At 37.6% G+C, this 19,511-nt stretch overlaps 1 protein-coding gene across 1 annotated transcript in view; it reads left to right on the top strand.

Annotated features, from left to right (window-relative positions):
- Positions 1-722: 722 nt before the first annotated feature.
- Positions 723-19,511, top strand: part of LOC121385320 (probable protein disulfide-isomerase A4) — a 58,943-nt gene continuing 40,154 nt past the window's right edge. The window contains exons 1-7 of the mRNA XM_041515953.1: positions 723-855; positions 11,695-11,821; positions 13,359-13,446; positions 14,564-14,629; positions 16,165-16,210; positions 16,890-16,982; positions 19,311-19,371. Coding sequence (XP_041371887.1) covers positions 739-855; positions 11,695-11,821; positions 13,359-13,446; positions 14,564-14,629; positions 16,165-16,210; positions 16,890-16,982; positions 19,311-19,371 — 598 coding nt within the window. The 5' untranslated portion in view covers positions 723-738. The remainder of the gene's footprint in view (positions 856-11,694; positions 11,822-13,358; positions 13,447-14,563; positions 14,630-16,164; positions 16,211-16,889; positions 16,983-19,310; positions 19,372-19,511) is intronic.

Below are 19,511 nucleotides of genomic sequence, written 5' to 3'. Positions count from 1 at the left end.
CGAGTCTAGCTGTGAACGGACTTGAATCTTGCCAGACTCGACCCGTGCCCGAGTACTCGAATACTTGTGGAGACCCTACTAGAGTCACCCACCCCCTAGCCCGAGTATTATTGACTGTAAGAGAGCTAGACGGACATTTGGAAGGTTATACACTCCGTCTAGCTCTCTTTCAGTCGGAGTACTCGACCCCCCCCCCACCCCCCACCCCACCCCCCCCCCCCCCCCCCCCCCCACCCCCCCACCCCCACCCCGCTCCGTCGCGCCTGTTAAGCACTAGAGACTGTGTCTCCACAAACACACGATATCGTTCCTATGGGCCTGAATATGATATCTTTTTATTTAGAGCACAGCTTAATGACCCCCCCCCCCCCCCCCCCGCCCGCTAACCGCTTTCCTGAACAAACACAGTAACGTCTAAGTGTTTGTTTGTTTTTGTTTGTTTTAGTTTTGCATTAAACTTGAATACTATGAAACACAAGATCGAAGCTTCAAACAAAGGCAAGATCCTATGTATAATTTATGAGATTTGTTTTTGAATTTGTTTTTTGATTTTTTCTATTATCACTAGCTGTCATCTCCCGTTATTCCAGGTCGCCACGTCGGTCTAGGCCTTAATACACGTCACACGTCAAGGATAGATATAGATCTTTAATACTGCTCGCGAACTACTCGCGAATCTCCACGTGTGCCGACCTACCCACATGTCACCCCCCACTGAATTAGCCCCAATATTTTCGCATGAATGGCAAGAGGTCAACGCGAGCTACAAAACGGCGCATGCGTGAAACTTGTCAACACAAACGTGGCATCATGGTGGCTGTGTGCACGTTGAGCTTCTCGCTTCTGGTAGTTTTGGTGAGTATCTGGTTTTTATCTTGTCAGTTACGATAGTTGCGCAATGAAAAGTTTGACTATTCGACTGTTCTGCACGAGCGACCGTTTTGCACGCGACGTTCCCGTGCACGTTTTCTTCGTCAGGTCACGCTTAAGTGAGCCCGGCGAAGTGCAAATGCGATTAAGCGCTGTCATTCGATCATAAAATCATTTTTAAACACATTTTGATCTGGTCATTTTGTCTTTAACGATAGTCATGACAAGTAACATTTAACTGGTTCCACTGTGTGGTACAAGCCGAGAATGACATTACAAAATAATTGCATAACGTTACGGTTTGTGATTTGAAAGCATGCCATCAGTGATGATGACAACAAAATATATGGCCCGTACCCAAATAGTTATAGTTAGGCGTAATGTAACTAAACTATCTTTACTAATGTAATAGTAAATGAACTGTAAGTGCTGGAATCGGATCCCAGTAGGTTAGATTCAATAGCTTAATACATATGTGTTGTCATTTCTCCCCTTCCCTCTCTTTCACTCTCTCTCTCTCTCTCTCTCTCTCTCTCTCTCTCTCTCTCTCTCTCTCTCTCTCTCTCTCTCTCTCTCTCTCTCTCTCTCTTTTATGTGATTTTATATTGGGCGGGGGTGGGGGTGGGGGGTGCACCCACATTGGACAAACTTACATGTAATTGTAATTTAGAATTGTTGTAATATTAAAAATACATATGACCAGTTTCAAGCCCTATATTAGTGACAGTTGCTAATACATTTTAAACTTGATTAAAGGGACATACCCTAGTTTTTAAACACTAACGCATTTGTTTGACTATTATTACCATTTTTAATAACTTAAATCATACTTTACATAGATTTTATTATTTAGATTATCAATTTCCGTACATTCGAAGTGTTTTTGGTCATCCTGGTGTTTTTAATATCACAAAATACATTTTACATATTTTAAAAAACGCACTGCATCTGAGAAGTTTTAGTCTATTTTTAGAAGGTATTTCACCATTTCAAAGTCACAGACTCATGTTTCACTCAATTGTAACTTTATCCAAATGTGTTACAGGTCTGTAGACTAACTAAACTTAGTGTTAATTTTCACGGGTTGAAACTAGGGTATGTCTCTTTAACAACTATACTACTTAATTTGGTTTAATTGTCTAGTGATCTCTATACCTTACATGGGGAGAGACGTAGCCCAGTGGTAAAGCGCTCGCTTGATGCACGGTTGGTTGGGGATCGATCCCCGCCGGTGGGCCCATTGGGCTATTTCTCGTTCCAGCCAGTGTACCACGACTGGTATATCAAAGGCTGTGGTATGTACTATCCTGTCTGTGGGATATTGCATATAAAAGAAGCCTTGCTGCTAATCGAAAAGAGTAGCCCATGAAGTGGTGACAGCGGGTTTCCTTTCTCAATATCTGTGTGGTCCTTAACCATATGTCCAACACCATATAACCGTACAATAAAATGTGTTGAGTGTGTCGTTATATAAAACATTTCTTTCTTTCCATCCTCTAACCATTCTTACTTTATCTCAATATCTGTGTGGTCCTTAACCATATGTCCAACGCCATATAACCGAACATAAAATGTGTTGAGTGCATCGTTAAATAAAACATTTCCTTCCTTCTTCGTTCTATACCTTACATCGATGGAGAATCCTGGTCAGAATGGATCCAGGATTTTGTATCACAAAATTGTTAAAATATCACATTTTAATCTAAATCACATTTGGTAATTTGACATATAAGTCTTAGAGAAGAAACCCGCTACATTTTTTTTCAGTGGAAGTAAGGGATTTATTATATGCACTATCCTACAGACAGGATAGCACATACCACAGCCTTTGATATACCAGTCATGGTACACTGGCTGGAACGAGAAATAGCCCAATGGGCCCACCAACAGGGATCGATCCCAGACTGACACCGCATCAAGCTGTTCACTCCCTATTCAGAAATGCTGTAAAGCTCTCGAACATTGATCAATTGTCTGTTTGAACTATTGGCAGTGTGCCATATGGACACCTGTAGATACTACAAATTAATTAAGAAAGGCGAGGTATTGATTAGACGTTTAATTATTTATTGATGTTTGCTACGTTTTTATGCTTCAGTCAATAAGGTAACAGCTTCCAGTTCTTATGTACAGTAAGGCCTTTTCACCGGTCAAGGGCAGACCATGAAGATACTTCTTTCTTTTTTTTTGGTTTACTTCGACTAACTCGTACATGTAAAACTTAACATTGATATTCTTATCTAAATTGTTGGGTGTTTTTTAAAGCTATATTTTAACGTATTTTCAACTCTAAAATATTTTGGTTTTAATAGGATGTATAACCGATTATCTGATAGCACTTCATTTCCAGATTATAACAAACAGTAAACTTTATAAATGCCTTGTGGACAGTCTATCTTACTGTAACTGCAGAACATTGTCTGAATGCCAACACATGTATGCATTTCATTTGTGTTTATACGTATATTTTAAAATAATAATAAATAAAATAACAGTATAAATGTTGTAAGATGAAATATTTTTAATTTTGCATTGTTACAAATCTGCGGTTGTGTTTATTGGTGTATATATCCTGCAATAATCAAAAGTCACGCACCTAAGAACAAGCAGTTTTATTTAAAGTAAACATGACGTGTAACCGAAAAGAAATAAAACAAATATTATTTACTTACATAGTAGTCCATTGCCGCATATAACACTCAATTTGTTATTAATATTAATACCGCAGCAAATAGCAAATTAAAAAAATAGAACCCACTTTTGACGTACAATGTAACATGTAACAAATAATTGCGCACTCCATTCTTGTTACATGGCAGGATGTAGCCCAGTGGTAGAGTGTTCACTTGATGCACGGTCGGTCTGGGATCGATCCCCATCGGTGTGTCCATTGAGCTATGTCTCGCTCCATGACTGGTATATCAAAGGCCGTGGTATGTGTTATCCTGTCTGTGAGATGGTGCATATAAAACATCCCTTGCTGCTAATCGAAAAGAGTAGCCCATGAAGTGGTGACAGCGGGTTTTCTCCCGAGGTCGATATCTGTGTGGTCCTTAATCATATGTCCGACACCATATAACTGTAAATAAAATGTGTTGAGTGCATCGTTAAATAAAAAACATTTCCTTCCGTTCTTGTTACATGTTCGGCAATTTCTGTCTCTGAACCCTTGTAATTGGTATTGGAAAAAAACAAGCTTTTTCGCTGATAAAAAAAAAAATGGTGTAAATCAATTATCAAAATGTTTCTCATTTTATTTATATATATATGTATATTATGTTACCAGACCAGGGGCCTAATTCACAAAGCTCTCTTAGGCTCTGCTAGACAACAAAGCATCCTCTTTGCAAGTCTTTTAGCATATTACACTGCGATATCACAAAGTTGCGAGACATTTAGTGAATTAGGGCCCAGGAAGTGTTGTCTCTTCATTTGTTGATAAATGTGACATCAGTGGTTCGCGCTAGTGCAGTGTGCACATTAAGTCAATACTTTTCTTAAATTAAGAACCACAATTTTTGCGTCCCTTCCGACTATGGTCCACGTGTGCTTGCGAGCTTTTGAAAATATGTCACATGTGCAACTATTGATTACATGTATATATGTATACACAGTAGGAGTAGAATTTTTTTTATTATTCATTTAACTTACTAATGAATGTGAAAATAGAATTTATTTCCTTCTCTGTTTAGTTATAAGTTCAGGTTTTCTTTTGCAATTATAATCAGTGGCATAGGAAGGTGCCAAAAAGTGGGGTGGGGGGGGGGGGGGCACACTTTTGTATAAATATTTTACACATTTTTACATTATTTTAAAACAAATATAAAGCAAAATACATGAAAAGTGGGGGGTCACGTGCCCCCCTTGCAAATCCCCCCCCCAGCTTCCTACACCAGTGATAATGTTTTCAATAAAAGTCACTGGGTCATCAGGATTTATTGTAGTGATGGGCCGTTCCATGGTAATCATTTAAGCCAGGACGTGACATTCCGACTCTTATGATCTACTTCACTATAAGTCCTTTTCAAATGGAAATGCAGTTTTGTCATTTATAGACTCAATATATATGATACTATAAGCATGCCAGGCGTATCAGAAAGTGAACAGTAAAATATGCGTGTGACCAAATTGCAGTCACTTCCAAGACTGTGCTCTCCCGATGTAGTTTTGAATGTCATATAGCAATTTACAAAAAACTATTTTTCTTCGTAATATTTTAGTTTTGAAGGGGGATGGGACGTTGCCCAGTGGTAAAGCCCTCGCTTGATGGGCAGTCGGTTTGCCATTTGTAATTGATCCTTGTCAGTAGGCCCATTGGGCTATAGCAAATGCTGTGGTATGTGCTATCCTGTCTGGGATAGTGCATATAAAAGATGCCTTGCTACTAATGGAAAACTGTAGTGAGTTTCCTTTCTAAGACTATATGTTAGAATTACCAATAGCCGATGATTAATAGATCAATGTGCTCTAGTGTTGTCATTAAACAGAAACAAAATTTAAACCATGCCATTACTATATATACATGTATGGCTTGTTTTATATGTAAGAAATAGTATAATTATCGTGGGTAACGTAATAAAAGGATCCATATCCAACATATTACATAGTCTAGAGCCCAAGCCACTAGTGAAATTATTTCTCTCTGGGGGGCAGGGCCTAGCTTGCTCGGTTGAGTGCTCCTTTGAGGTGCTTGTGTCACAGGATTGAACCACCTCGATGGATCCATTCAACTGATTGTTTTTTTTCTCATTCCAATCAGTGCACCACACCTGGTCAAAGGCCGGGGTATGTGCTTTCCTGTCTGTGGGAAAGTGCATATAAAAGATCCCTTGCTGCAGTAGGAGTCATGCAGATCAGGACCCATATTCACAAAATATCGTAAGCCTAGTTTTACACGTAAACGTAAATCTACGACTGAAGAGCTATTCACAAAACAACGAAAACGTAAGTTACGTGTAAAGTTGGACGTAAATATAAGAGTGCCTCAGGTTGCAACTAACGCTGCACGTAAGTTGTGTATATATAATAAATCAAGCACGATCGCCGTTATTTACTATTATTTACGGAAACTAGCAGTATTTCCAATAAATGAAGCAGTTTGCGATGGCGAACGCCCACAGATTGAACATATTTTTGTTCGTGATCGAACGGATGTTTTCGACTCGGCCAATTTCTCCTGAGTTATCTTTTCCTTTTTAAGAAATGTCCTCAAGTTCGTACCAAAACGCGGATCCCTACCAATACCAAAATGCCATGGTTCACTGTTCGCTATGTTATTGTTAGCAGACGACAAACAAAATTGCGTTTTGCGCATTTGTTATTTACCCGGTAGCCATCGTTTCTAATGGGTTTTTATTAATTACTCCAGTGAGAATGTTAAATCGTAGATTTACATCCAACTAAGTTACGTTTACATTTACGACCATCTTTGAGAATAAGGTGCTTCTTGCACGTAAATGTAAATCTACGGCACACGTAAGTGCTAGTCGTAGACGTAAATTTACACTTTTTTGTGAATATGGGTCCAGGCCCTTTTATGAGCCCCTATGGGCAACCTAGGGAGACATTTCCACACCAACTAGGTCCTTTTAACAAGCTACTCTTGGCACACTCATCTTCCAAAACTATATGTAGCTCCCCTTTTACTTTTTGATGGACCATTCAAAATTGCGCCTAATTTCCATCACAAAAACTGTGCACCAGTTCTCTTTGGCTTAATCCTATGGGACATTCCAAATTCCATAGCACCATATCACCCTCCCCATTACCGGCCCTGATTGGACTGCTGGTGCTCCCTTGCACATGCCAGTGCAGGCGGTCCCCCCTCCAACCCACCCTACCCCTTTCCTGTCCAGGACGGAGGAGCCGGCCAAAGCCAGGACAGGCGTGCGCTACAACACCTTGCTCTGAATGTGCACGTTAAGCACTCTGACCTGACTTAACCAGTAGGAAAAATGTAGCGGATTTCCTCTGATGACATCCAGTAGCCGATGATTAATTAATCAACGTGCTCTAGAGGTTAATTAACCAGTGTGCCGTAGTGGTTAATTAATCAATGTGCTCTAGTAATTAATTAATCAATGTGCTCCAGCCTTGGTGGTTTGTTGGTGGAGGGGGGAGGGGGTGTCTGAAAAAAACTTGATAGAAAGTAAGTTGCCTTCGTTTCCCTCGTTTGAAGAAACAATTAAAGTTTGACACCAAAAGCAAGTGAAACAACTTGTGAAACAAGACCATGGTATACAGGGGACATTCAGGTAGTTGCGGACTTCGGCAAAATGTACCGGCCTCGGTGGCGTCGTGGTTAGGCCATCGGTCTACAGGCTGGTAGGTACTGGGTTCAGATCCCAGTCGAGGCATGGTTTTTTTAATCCAGATACCGACTCCAAACCCTGAGTGAGTGCGCCGCAAGGCTCAGTGGGTAGGTGTAAACCACTTGCACCGACCAGTGATCCATAACTGGTTCAACAAAGGCCATGGTTTGTGCTATCCTGCCTGTGGGAAGCGTAAATAAAAATCCCTTGCTGCTAATCGGAAAGAGTAGCCCATGTAGTGGCGACAGTGGGTTTCCTCTCAAAATCTGTGTGGTCCTTAACCATATGTCTGATGCCATATGACCGTAAATAAAATGTTCGGCAAAATGCGGACAAACTCAACCACACTGCTGCTGCATTCCATTTTCGTACATCAGACTTTTCATTTTATTGTCTGCAAATTGATAACGAGACCACAGACCACATTTCGCCTCCTCTAACCATTTTTACTTTATTATATTTTACCATCGGTGGGCCCATTGGGCTATTTCTCGTTCCAGCCAGTGCACCACAACTGGTATATCAAAGGCCGTGGTATGTGCTATCCTTTTGTGACGGAACATGCTCTTTTTTTTTTTTTGCCTGTGGCGATGTTAATTGTTTCAGAGGGCCGTGTGCGGCGTGGTTACGTAATACCCCTGCGCGATGTTGGTCGAGCTGTTCCCAATATGCACTTAAGACCAGGTGGGCTTTGTTACATAATACCTCCGCGCAACCGTACCCTCTAATACACACCCAGACCAGTTGTGGAGGCCATGTGGCCAGTAGTTAACGTAATGTCGTCTCCGCTGTTGATAGTTTCTGTTTTACGATAGGATTTTTCCTGGCGGGGTTGGCGACAGCTAGTCGTGACCATCTAAGTAAAAAATGTCGTCTTGGTCGCTGTTGTTGATATTCGGTTTTTGTAATAAATAGATAGGATTTTAGAGATATCGGGGAGAAACATATTATTGGAAGGTTACCGGTAAACTGACGTCCGTTTGGCTTTGGTAAAATATATATTAGCCTGCTCTGTGGACCTTTAAACTTGATGTTATTGATGTTATTTTATAGGTATTTTAATACTGTATTATACCAATATTATTTAGACAGTGTTTTCCGGTAAACTGACGTTAAGTAAATTGTAATTCACTGTTCTAAAATTATTAAAGCTTTTCAGTCATCCTAGAGGACCTAGTTGTATCAACTGTAGGTTATTAGAATATTGTGATAGGTACCTAGTGATTAAGTCTGTATTACAAGGTTACTGAATGATTAGTTGTTGTTGTTGTAAAATTAACTGCGGCAAATATATTTGTCAGCTTAGGCTAAACAGAGTTCCAAATGTCCTGTATTAATTAAGTTCCCCTGCTATAACGTGCTTATTATACTTTATATAAGATCTTATCTCTGTTTATACCTAGAGCCGAGCTACTCGGGTATACACTACCCGATACAGAGAGATCTAATAGATATACAGTTAGGAGAGATATTTGGATAGACATGTTTTATTCAGTTACGGGTATTATAGGATCCCCGTGACACCTGTCTGTGGGATGGTGCATATAAATAATAAAAGATCTCTTGCTACTAATGAAAAAATATGTAGTGGGTTTCCTCTCTGTGACTGTCAAAATGACCATATGTTTGACATCCAATAGCCGATGATTAATAAATCAATGTGCTCTAGTGGTGTTGTTAAACAAAACAAACTTCTTATTATTATTATAATTTATGGTAACAAAATAGAATCTAATGACTAATTGTGATATACATTGACAGGAAAAACAGCCAGTCAAGTTCATTAAACTACGACAAATACAGTAGAAGCCAAGAGTGTCCGCAATTACCCGAATACCCATTAGGCTATTTCTCGTCCCAGCCAGTGCACCACAACTGGTATACCAAAGGCCGTGGTATGTGCTATCTTGTCTGTGAAATGATGCATATAAAAGATACCTTGCTGCTAAACGGAAAGAGTAACCCATTGTGTGGCAACATTCGGTTTTCCTCTCTCATTATCTGTGTGGTCCTTCCATATGTCCAATGCCATATAACCGTAAATAAATTAAAATGTATTGAAATTAACATTTATTAGATACAAACAGATGAAGTTTTACAATGTGCTAAAATGTTAAACAAATATTCCTTTCCTTTTCATGGCAGGACTCGAATTTAAGAATTGATTACTTCAGGGTTTTATTTCTAAAATTTGACTTGATGCCAGGGGTGCACAAATGTGAAATTGTGATAGTTGCGCGGTGGGCAACCAGTAGCTGAACTTTGGTTGCCCACATATTTCATAAAACGTTTTATGAATATAACTGTCTTTAAAATGAAACTGAAATTTAAAATGTTTTTATTATTATCATTACTTATCAGTTTAGTTTTATATCTTTTTTAACATTATTTATCTACAGCTTATCTTCATTTAGGCTGAAAAAAATCTTTATTTTGGTTTGAACTGCTTTTAATTGTATTTTAAAATAACCCATCTATTCCACACCCCAATGATTTCGTAATTTGTGCCATTTTGTTGATTTCCGCGTCGCGTTAAATGCTTGTTGTTGATTTCAGCTTGTAAAATATGTAGCCTAAGAATGCTGACTTCACGTTATGACAACTATTCATTTACGTCAAAAGGTTTTGATTAAAAAGATAATGAATTCAAATTTTACGGTCTTTTTAAAATCTAGCTAACTTCTGAGATGTCACCTCACAGTCAAACAAATTTATATAATATTTTATCTAACAAATATCATGATTATTTTTAACTAATTGTATTCAGTGTACTTTTAACCGCAATTTGTATAAATACTGCATGTTCCTTTCCCGCGATTGCGAAATGCATGAGTGCGAAATTAACAAAGACAACGGAAATAAACAAACGAAATAGCAATTAAGTAGTCATTGATCCGAACAACTATTTGGTGGTGGGGTTTTTTCTCACAAATTTACATCAAGATTTACTTGCGTGTAATCGTATTGTTTAATGTCTGCAACAATGTCTTTTGACACGTGCAAGTCTCGGCTGACTGTCAAGCGTGACCTATATGCACACTAAGAACAGCCAACGAACGTTTTCCAAACGTTCGCGAACTATGCGATTGGTTCCCTACGTGGACATTGGGTTTAACGTGAAGCGCATAAACCAGTTTAGCGGACGTTTTTGTTTTGCTTGGTCTAGCTGAACTCGGCCCTAGCCTACTTGTCTTTGGCCCTGAACTAGCATGTGTATTGAAACTGACACGCAATTTCGGTCCGTTTTTATTACTTTTGCTCAAAGACTACAGAGTTAAAATAACACGCTACAGATTTTTCAGACTTTTCTTGCATACATGTTGCCGTTAAAATGAATAACTGTGATTATTAAAAATATCAAACATTGTTATGCTGAATTCTTGATGACACCTGCTTCTCATTACCATTCGCGAGATCCCTGTTAATATTTGGTATTATTATTATATGTTAGGTGTCGGATAGATTAGGTAACCGATTGTTCACATTGGAAGATAGAAAATGGCTTAGCCAAATTTTTAGCTCAGAACTGGATGGTTGTTGGTGTAGTTTGTGGCCTTTCACATGTCTTGACAACGAATGGTTGCCCACAACATATTTTGGTTGTCCCGGGTGCGCGGACAACCGATTTGTGCACCCCTGAACTTGATGCCTATGGCTTTGAACGTGGGAATTTTAGCATCATTAAAAAGAAAATTGGTAATTTTGAATTTTAATTTTTTAAACATCTTATTAAGTTAGAATTTAAAATAGTAACACTATACATATACTTGTATTTATCTGTTTTGTGATATGAAATGTTATGGGTGAGGGAAGGGGTGTTTGTCAAGAGTTATGTATATATAATTTTCAATTTATATCTTTATATAATCACACACAAAAATATATATTTACATTCAGATTGAGAAGTTTTTAGTCCAAAATTGAGAATAAATAATGACATAGCCTTTGGAGAACAGTGGGAAATGGTGCCCATTATAGGAGTCTAAAAACATAGGTGATAAAACCCTGTACTCACAGCAATTTTGAGTGCCTACAACAATTTTGAGTCTGCCTACAGCAATTTTGAGTCTGCCTACAGCAATTTTAAAACAGCAATGTTTGCAACAAAAAAAACACAAATTTAAGAACCAAAAATTATTCCTTCAACCAACAGCAATATTTATATTCTATGGCCCATGACTGGTATATCAAAGGCTGTGGTATGTGTTATCCTGTCTGTGGGATGGTGCATATAAAAGATCCCTTGTTGCTAATTGAAAAGAGTAGCCCATGAAGTGGCGACAGCAGGTTTCCTCTCTCAATATCTGTGTGGTCTTTAACCATATGTCCGATGCCATATAACCATAAGTAAAATGTGTTGAGTGGTGCGTCGTTAAATAAAACATTTCTTTCTTTTTTATTCTACGGCAAAAAACCAGCTGTCATTAAACTGTCATTGGTGCCGACGTTAATTTTGAGTCCTGCCTAGTTTAAACATGTATGTACAATAAACATTCCTTTCGTTTTGTTTCAGGCTGTAGTTCCATGCTACCATCAAGCCAACCAGAAACCAAACCTTATTATTCGAGTGACAAACTACAAGGAATTCAAGAAACTGCTGCGTACAAAAACTAACCTCCTTGTCATTTTTACACTGTCAGGTAAACAATTTAATTTTAAATAGAAAATACAAATTAACCTCCTTGTCATTTTTGCACTGTCAGGTAAACAATTTAATTTTAAATAGAAAATACAAATTAACCTCCTTGTCATTTTTGCACTGTCGGGTAAACAATTTCTTGGACATTTAAAATAGAAAATAAAAACTAACCTCGTCATTTTTGCACTGTCAGGTAAACAATTTCTTGGGCATTTAAAATAGAAAATAAAAACTAACCACCTTGTCATTTTTGTACTGTCAGGTAAACAATTTCATTTTAAATAGAAAATACAAATTAACCTCATTGTCAAGTTTGTTGTAACCTCTTTGTTAATTTTATGTTGTCAGGTAAACAATTTCGTGTACATTTAAATTTAAATAAAAATAAAAACTGACTTTATTGTCATGTAAATGATTTACATTAAAATTAACCTCCTCGTCATTTTTGCACTGTCGGGTAAACAATTTCATTTTAAATAGAAAATGCAAATTAACCTCATTGTCAAGTTTGTTGTAACCTCTTTGTTAATTTTATGTTGTTAGGCAAACAATTTCATGTACATTTTAAATAAAAATAAAAATTGACCTTATTGTCAAGTTTATTGTCATGTAAATGGTTTACATTAAAACTAACCTCCTCGTCATTTTTGCACTGTTGGGTAAACAATTTCATTTTAAATAGAAAATGCAAATTAACCTCATTGTCAAGTTTGTTGTAACCTCTTTGTTAATTTTATGTTGTCAGATAAACAGTTTCATGTACATTTTAAATAAAAATAAAAATTGACCTTGTTGTCAAGTTTATTGTCATGTAAATGGCTTACATTAAAATTAACCTCCTTGTCATTTTTGCACTGTCAGGTAAACAATTTCTTGGACATTTAAAATTAATAAAAATTAACCTCCGTGTCAACTTTGTTGTTATGTAAACAGTTTACACAAAAACTGACCTTGTCATTTTTGCACCGTCAGGTAAACACTTGCATGGACATATTATAAACAAAAATAAAAATTAACCTCATTGTCAAGTTTGTTATCATGTAAACAGTTTGCACAAAAACTAACCATGTCAGTTTTGCACTGTCAGGTAAACAACATGGACATTTTAAATAAAAATAAAAATTGACATCATTGTCAAAGTTTGTTGTCATGTAAACAGTAACATATTTGTTAATTTTCTGTTGTCAGGTTAACAATTTCATGAACATATTACATAAAAATAAAAATTAATCTCATTGTCAAAAATGTTGTCCCAGTTTACCCAGAATTTTATTTCTTTGTTAATTTTGTGTTGTCAGGTAAACAATTTTATGGATCTTTTAAATAACAAAAATTAACCTCGGTCATTGTCAAGTTTGTTATCCTTTGTTCACACAAAAATTAACTTCTTTAATTTTGAGTTGTCAGGTAAACTATTTCATAAATCTTAATTAATACAAAAATTAACTTCCTTTTGATTTTTGCATTGTCGGTTAAGAAGTTTCATGAACTTTTAAATAGCGCAAAAATTACCCTCTATCGACTTTTGTTTTCTCCAGAAAAAGAAACATCAAAAACAATGAAGTTGTTTGAAGATGTAGCGGAGGAAATGAAGGGAAAGGCCACCATGGCATTTATTAACTGTGCGTAAGTATCATTTCGTGTTCTACCTAGGACAGTGTTTTGGGGAAAACCTCTACATCGTATTTATTAATTGTGCGTAAGTATCGGTGTATGTTCTACATGTGACAATGTTTTTGATGCATACAAGTGTATTTCTATAAATAATTTTTTTAAGTAATAGATCGATCGATAGTTTCCTTTTATCCTGCAACGACTGTTTCTATTGGCTAATTATGATGACCGATAAAAGCAAAATCATAAATGTATACTAGCAGATTATCACTTTTAACGTCACATATTTGACATTTTTGATGTCACGCATGGCTACATTACAAAATCAGTCATTTGATTATCGTACAATATAGCTGAAATAACAGAAATAATAGCTTTTTTTCACATAATTTGTATGGACTGTAGGACATATGGGAAATGTCCCATTCTGATCTTCACAGGATAAAGCCGATATCCTATGTCATTAACTAATTATTCCCTATTTTTATGTTTTTGAGACATCAATGTAAGCTTCTTCACTGAAGGGAATATATGGTAGCACTAAACCAAATAATGTCCGGCTGGGTCAAAGTTCGAGGTGCACCGAACTTTACATAGAGAAGTTAACACCACAAGTCCTGTGATTGGTTATAAATGTGAATGTGATGGTTGTAAAAAAAATTAGTTTCATCTGGGCTAAAAATGTATGCAATTTTATTTGATTTAGTACCACTGTGTCAAGTAGCCTTGTGCTTGGAACATATATGGGGTACCTGTAAAAAAAACAGTACTCAGATTTTGTGCGAAACTAGGGTTGTTGTAGAAACATCTGGTTATACCTAAAATGAGCCATGAAAGGTACCATTTTCTGCAGTTAATACTTTGAGATAGGGGTTATAGTACTGATATTTATAGGTCAATGTTTGGTTAATATATTGCATATAGTGTTTTTAAACACAAACATTAACATGGTTGCCTATGGGATTTTATTTGGTATAGTCCAACCATATAACTTAACAGTCTTTTGGTGTGCCATCAGCCATTACTAAGGGTAAATAACTCTAACAGACTTCTAATAGTATTTCATGATGTTTTGTATACTAATTCAGTTTTGTTTAACTGGTGAATTCGTCTTTCTTATTTGTGACAGAAACGAGAAGAAGTTTTGCAAAAAGCTGAAAGTTTCTCCAACTACGTTTGAACTAAAGCATTACAAGTAAGTGTATGATGCTGGAAATAACACAGTTGAGAGATGTCATGTGTACAAACAATACAGCAGACCACATCATGCTACAAACTACACATAGCCCAGTGGTAAAGTGCTCACTTGATGCGTGGTCGGTCTAGGATCAATCCCCATCAGTAGGCCCATTGGGCTATTTCTCGTTCCAGCCATTGCACCACAACTGGTATATCAAAAGCCGTGATATATGCTATCCTGTCTGTGGAATAGTACATATAATAGATACCTTTGCTACTAATTTAATGGAAAAATTAAGCAGGTTCTCTAAGACTATACGTCAAAATGACTAAATGTTTGACATCCAATAGCTGATGATTAATAAATCAATGTGCTCTAGTGGTGTCATTAAACAAAACAAACTTTTACTTTTGAAATCAGTTTCAAGCCTTCGGTATATGATGCTGGAAATGAACATAGTTGGGAGATGTCATATGTACAAACAATACAGCACGCCACATGCTACACTACACCACTGGCAGCATACATCACAAAAAGTGCCATGTGGAATACATCACATAACACTATGAGGCGGGACCGAAATCCAATGGTAAAGTGTTCATCTGATGTGCTGTCGGTCTAGGATTGATCCCCATTGGTGGGCCAATTGGGCTATATCTCGTTCCGGATTTAGCTTAGTCAGTTGAGTTGTTGCTTGAGGTACTTGAGTCGCAAGATCAAACCACCTCAGATTCATCCATTCATCTGATTGGTCAAAGGCTGTGGTATGTGCCTTCCTGTCTGTGGGAAAGTGCATGCAAAAGATCTGTTGCTGCTAATGTAGCGGGTTTCCTCTGATGACTACGAGTCAGAATTACTAAATGTTTGACATCCAATAGCTGATGATTAATTAATTAATGGGGAGCGGGATGTAGCTCAAGGGGTAGCGTGTCCACCTGTGAAGTGGTCGGTCATCGGATCGATCCTTCTCAGTAGACTCATTTGCAATTTGGGCTATTTTCAGTTCCAACCAGTGGTCCACAATTGGTTGATCAAAGGCCATGGTATGTGCTGTCCTGTCTGTGGGAAAGTGCATATAAAAGTCCCCTTGCTGCTTATCCGAAAGAGTAGTCTATGTTGCGGCATCGGGTTTCCTCTACAGAAATATGTCAGAATGGCCATATGTTTGACGTTCAATAACCGATGATAAGATAAAAATCAATGTGCTTTAGAGGCGTCGTTAAATAAAACAAACTTTATATCTCGTTCCAGCTAGCCCTCCACATTACTGAAATACACTGATCACTTAACATCACACCACATGTACACGTACTTGTAGTGTGCGTCATTAAAGCGACGGACCCTAGTTTTTAAACACTACAACATATTTTTCATTATTAGAAGTTATCTATATTTTAGCAAGTACTTTACCACGTTCTTTGGACACAGTAATGTAACTGTCTTTGTTTTTATTGTGGATACCATGTTGAAAAATTTAATATTGTAGACAATCCTTGTTATATGAAATCTTAAACAAGTTATGATATTATTTTCTGTATGTTTCATTTTAGGGATGGAGAGTTCAACAAAGATTACGACAGGAAGTTGGTGTTTAAAGTGAGTGGAATTAGAATATTCATATATTCATAATTTAACATTCCAATATCACCACAATCAAACACACACGCACGCACGCACGCACGCACGCACACACACGCACACACACCCATTCTGCCTTCCTGACCAAATTATAGTTGTAAATGGCTCGTGTATCTGCCATTATTACTTATATGCTATCATGGACCAGGCATGTGTGCAGGAGTTTTAGCAGGGGTTTAGGGCATGAAGTGTATAAGGGGGTCGATTCATGCTCACGTGGAAAATATATTGAGAAAAAAGAACATTTGCTTGAGCAGGGAGGGGTTTTGGCCCCCAAAACCCTCCTCCTCCACTTAGATGCCTCCCCCCCCCAAATGCTCCCCCTCCACTTAGATGCCCTGAACGCTCCCCTTGCACACACACCTGATGAACTATTGTTAAATTGGCTGGTTTTTTCATACCCAATGTGTATCTTGAATTTTTTTTAATTTTCAGTGTTATCCATATAAAATTTCCAGTTTTTTCTTTTTATTATTCTTCATGCCTCATATTCTCATGCATGATATATGTTGTGTTAGATTTTATCAGTGCTCTTAAATTTTTTTCCCTCTTGCCTTTTTTGATATATATTTTAAGAAATGTTCTTTCTGAAATATTATTAATGTTTTGCGGGGTTTTTTCCCTTCTCTCTCTCTAGTCCATGGTGAACTTCCTGATGGATCCAAAGGGTGATCTCCCCTGGGAAGAGGATGCAGCCGCCCAGGACGTTGTTCATTTAGACACTGAAGGGGTACGTATATTTAGTCAGGCTAGGATACTGTGAAGGAGTACATATATTTAGTCAGGCTAGGATACTATGAAGGGGTACGTATATTTAGCCAGGCTAGGGTACTATGAAGGGGGTACGTATATTTAGCCAGGCTAGGGTACTATGAAGGAGTATGTATATTTAGTCAGGCTAGGATACTATGAAGGAGTACATATATTTAGCCAGGCTAGGGTACTGTGAAGGAGTACGTATATTTAGCCAGGCTAGGGTACTATGAAGGAGTACGTATTTTTAGCCAGGCTAGGGTACTATGAAGGAGTACGTATATTTAGCCAGGCATGGGTACTAGAAGGAATAGGTATATTTAGTCGGGCTAGGGTACTCTGAAGGAGTACGTATGTTTAGTCGGGCTAGGGTACTGTGAAGGAGTATGTATGTTTAGTCAGGCTAGGGTACTGTGAAGGAGTACGTATATTTAGCCAGGCTAGGGTACTGTGAAGGGGTACGTATTTTTAGCGAGGCTAGGGTACTGTGAAGGGGTACGTATATCTAGCCAGGCTAGGGTACTATGAAGGGGTAGTTATATTTAACCAGGCTAGGGTACTATGAAGGGGTATTTATATTTAGCCAGGCTAGGGTACTGTGAAGGGGTATTTATATTTAGCCAGGCTAGGGTACTGTGAAGGGGTATGTATATTTAGCCAGGCTAGGGTACTGTGAAGGGGTATGTATATTTAGCCAGGCTAGGGTACTGTGAAGGGGTATGTATATTTAGTCAGGCTAGGGTACTGTGAAGGGGTATGTATATTTAGTCAGGCTAGGGTACTGTGAAGGGGTATGTATATTTAGTCAGGCTAGGGTACTGTGAAGGGGTATGTATATTTAGTCAGGCTAGGGTATTGTGAAGGGGTATTTATATTTAGCCAGGCTAGGGTACTGTGAAGGGGTATTTATATTTAGCCAAGCTAGGGTACTGTGAAGGGGTATGTATATTTAGCCAGGCTAGGGTACTGTGAAGGGGTATGTATATTTAGCCAGGCTAGGGTACTTTGAAGGGGTATGTATATTTAGTCAGGCTAGGGTACTCTGAAGGGGTATGTATATTTAGTCAGGCTAGGGTACTGTGAAGGGGTATTTATATTTAGCCAGGCTAGGGTACTATGAAGGGGTATTTATATTTAGGCAGGCTAGGGTACTATGAAGGGGTATGTATATTTAGCCAGGCTAGGGTACTACGAAGGGGTACATATTTTTAGCCAGGCTAGGGTACAATGAAGGAGTACGTATATTTAACCAGACTAGGATACTCTGAAGGAGTATGTATATTTAGTCAGGCTAGGGTACTATGAAGGAGTACGTATCTTTAGCCAGGCTAGAATACTCTGAAGGAGTATGTATATTTAGCCAGACTAGGATACTCTGAAGGAGTATGTATATTTAGCCAGACTAGGATACTCTGAAGGAGTATGTATATTTATTCAGGCTAGGGTAGTATGAAGGAGTACGTATCTTTAGCCAGGCTAGGGTACTATGAAGGGGTATGTATATTTAGCGGGTACATATTTTTAGCCAGACTAGGATACTCTGAAGGAGTATGTATTTTAGCCAGACTAGGATACTCTGAAGGAGTATGTATTTTAGCCAGACTAGGGTACTCTGAAGGAGTATGTATATTTAGCCAGACTAGGGTACTCTGAAGGAGTATGTATATTTAGCCAGACTAGGGTACTCTGAAGGAGTATGTATATTTAGCCAGACTAGGATACTCTGAAGGAGTATGTATTTTAGCCAGACTAGGGTACTCTGAAGGAGTATGTATATTTAGCCAGACTAGGGTACTCTGAAGGAGTATGTATATTAGCCAGACTAGGGTACTCTGAAGGAGTATGTATTTTAGCCAGACTAGGATACTCTGAAGGAGTATGTATTTTAGCCAGACTAGGGTACTCTGAAGGAGTATGTATATTTAGCCAGACTAGGGTACTCTGAAGGAGTATGTATTTTAGCCAGACTAGGGTACTCTGAAGGAGTATGTATATTTAGCCAGACTATTATTATTGCCTTTTTGTTTGGCTATAAACTAAAAAAAAAGGTTCTTGCTAAAATATTAATAATATGTATTGTTTTGCCTAAACACTGATTTTTACTTCATACATCCTGATTGCTAAGTAAAAAATTATTCGATATTAAACAGTCTTTAAGTAATTACTGGATATTAAACTATTTTGTATATAGTTTGTCCTGAGTGAAATAATTTTAAATAATTATCTTAAACAATCAATAAAGTGATCGATTGTTTGATAAACTGATTGATAGACATGTACATTGCTTCAAATTTTTTTCTTTCAGAGTTTAAACAAACTATTACGGAAAGAAAAACGTCCCTTGTTAGTTATGTTTTATGCACCATGTAAGTATTATTTTCAAAACAAATACGTTTTTAAATAAATGTTATTGTCCCCAGAAATACTTGGAAGTGTCAGGGTTGAGGAGCCCTGAACTCACTGACTTACAAATATTTTAAATATATTTCATATATATACAGAATAT

This window comes from Gigantopelta aegis, chromosome 11 (genome assembly GCF_016097555.1).
Source record: "Gigantopelta aegis isolate Gae_Host chromosome 11, Gae_host_genome, whole genome shotgun sequence".
NCBI classification, from domain to species: Eukaryota; Metazoa; Mollusca; class Gastropoda; order Neomphalida; family Peltospiridae; genus Gigantopelta; species Gigantopelta aegis.
Note: the sequence above shows the minus strand (reverse complement) of the source record. Positions and strands in the feature narration are given on the sequence as shown.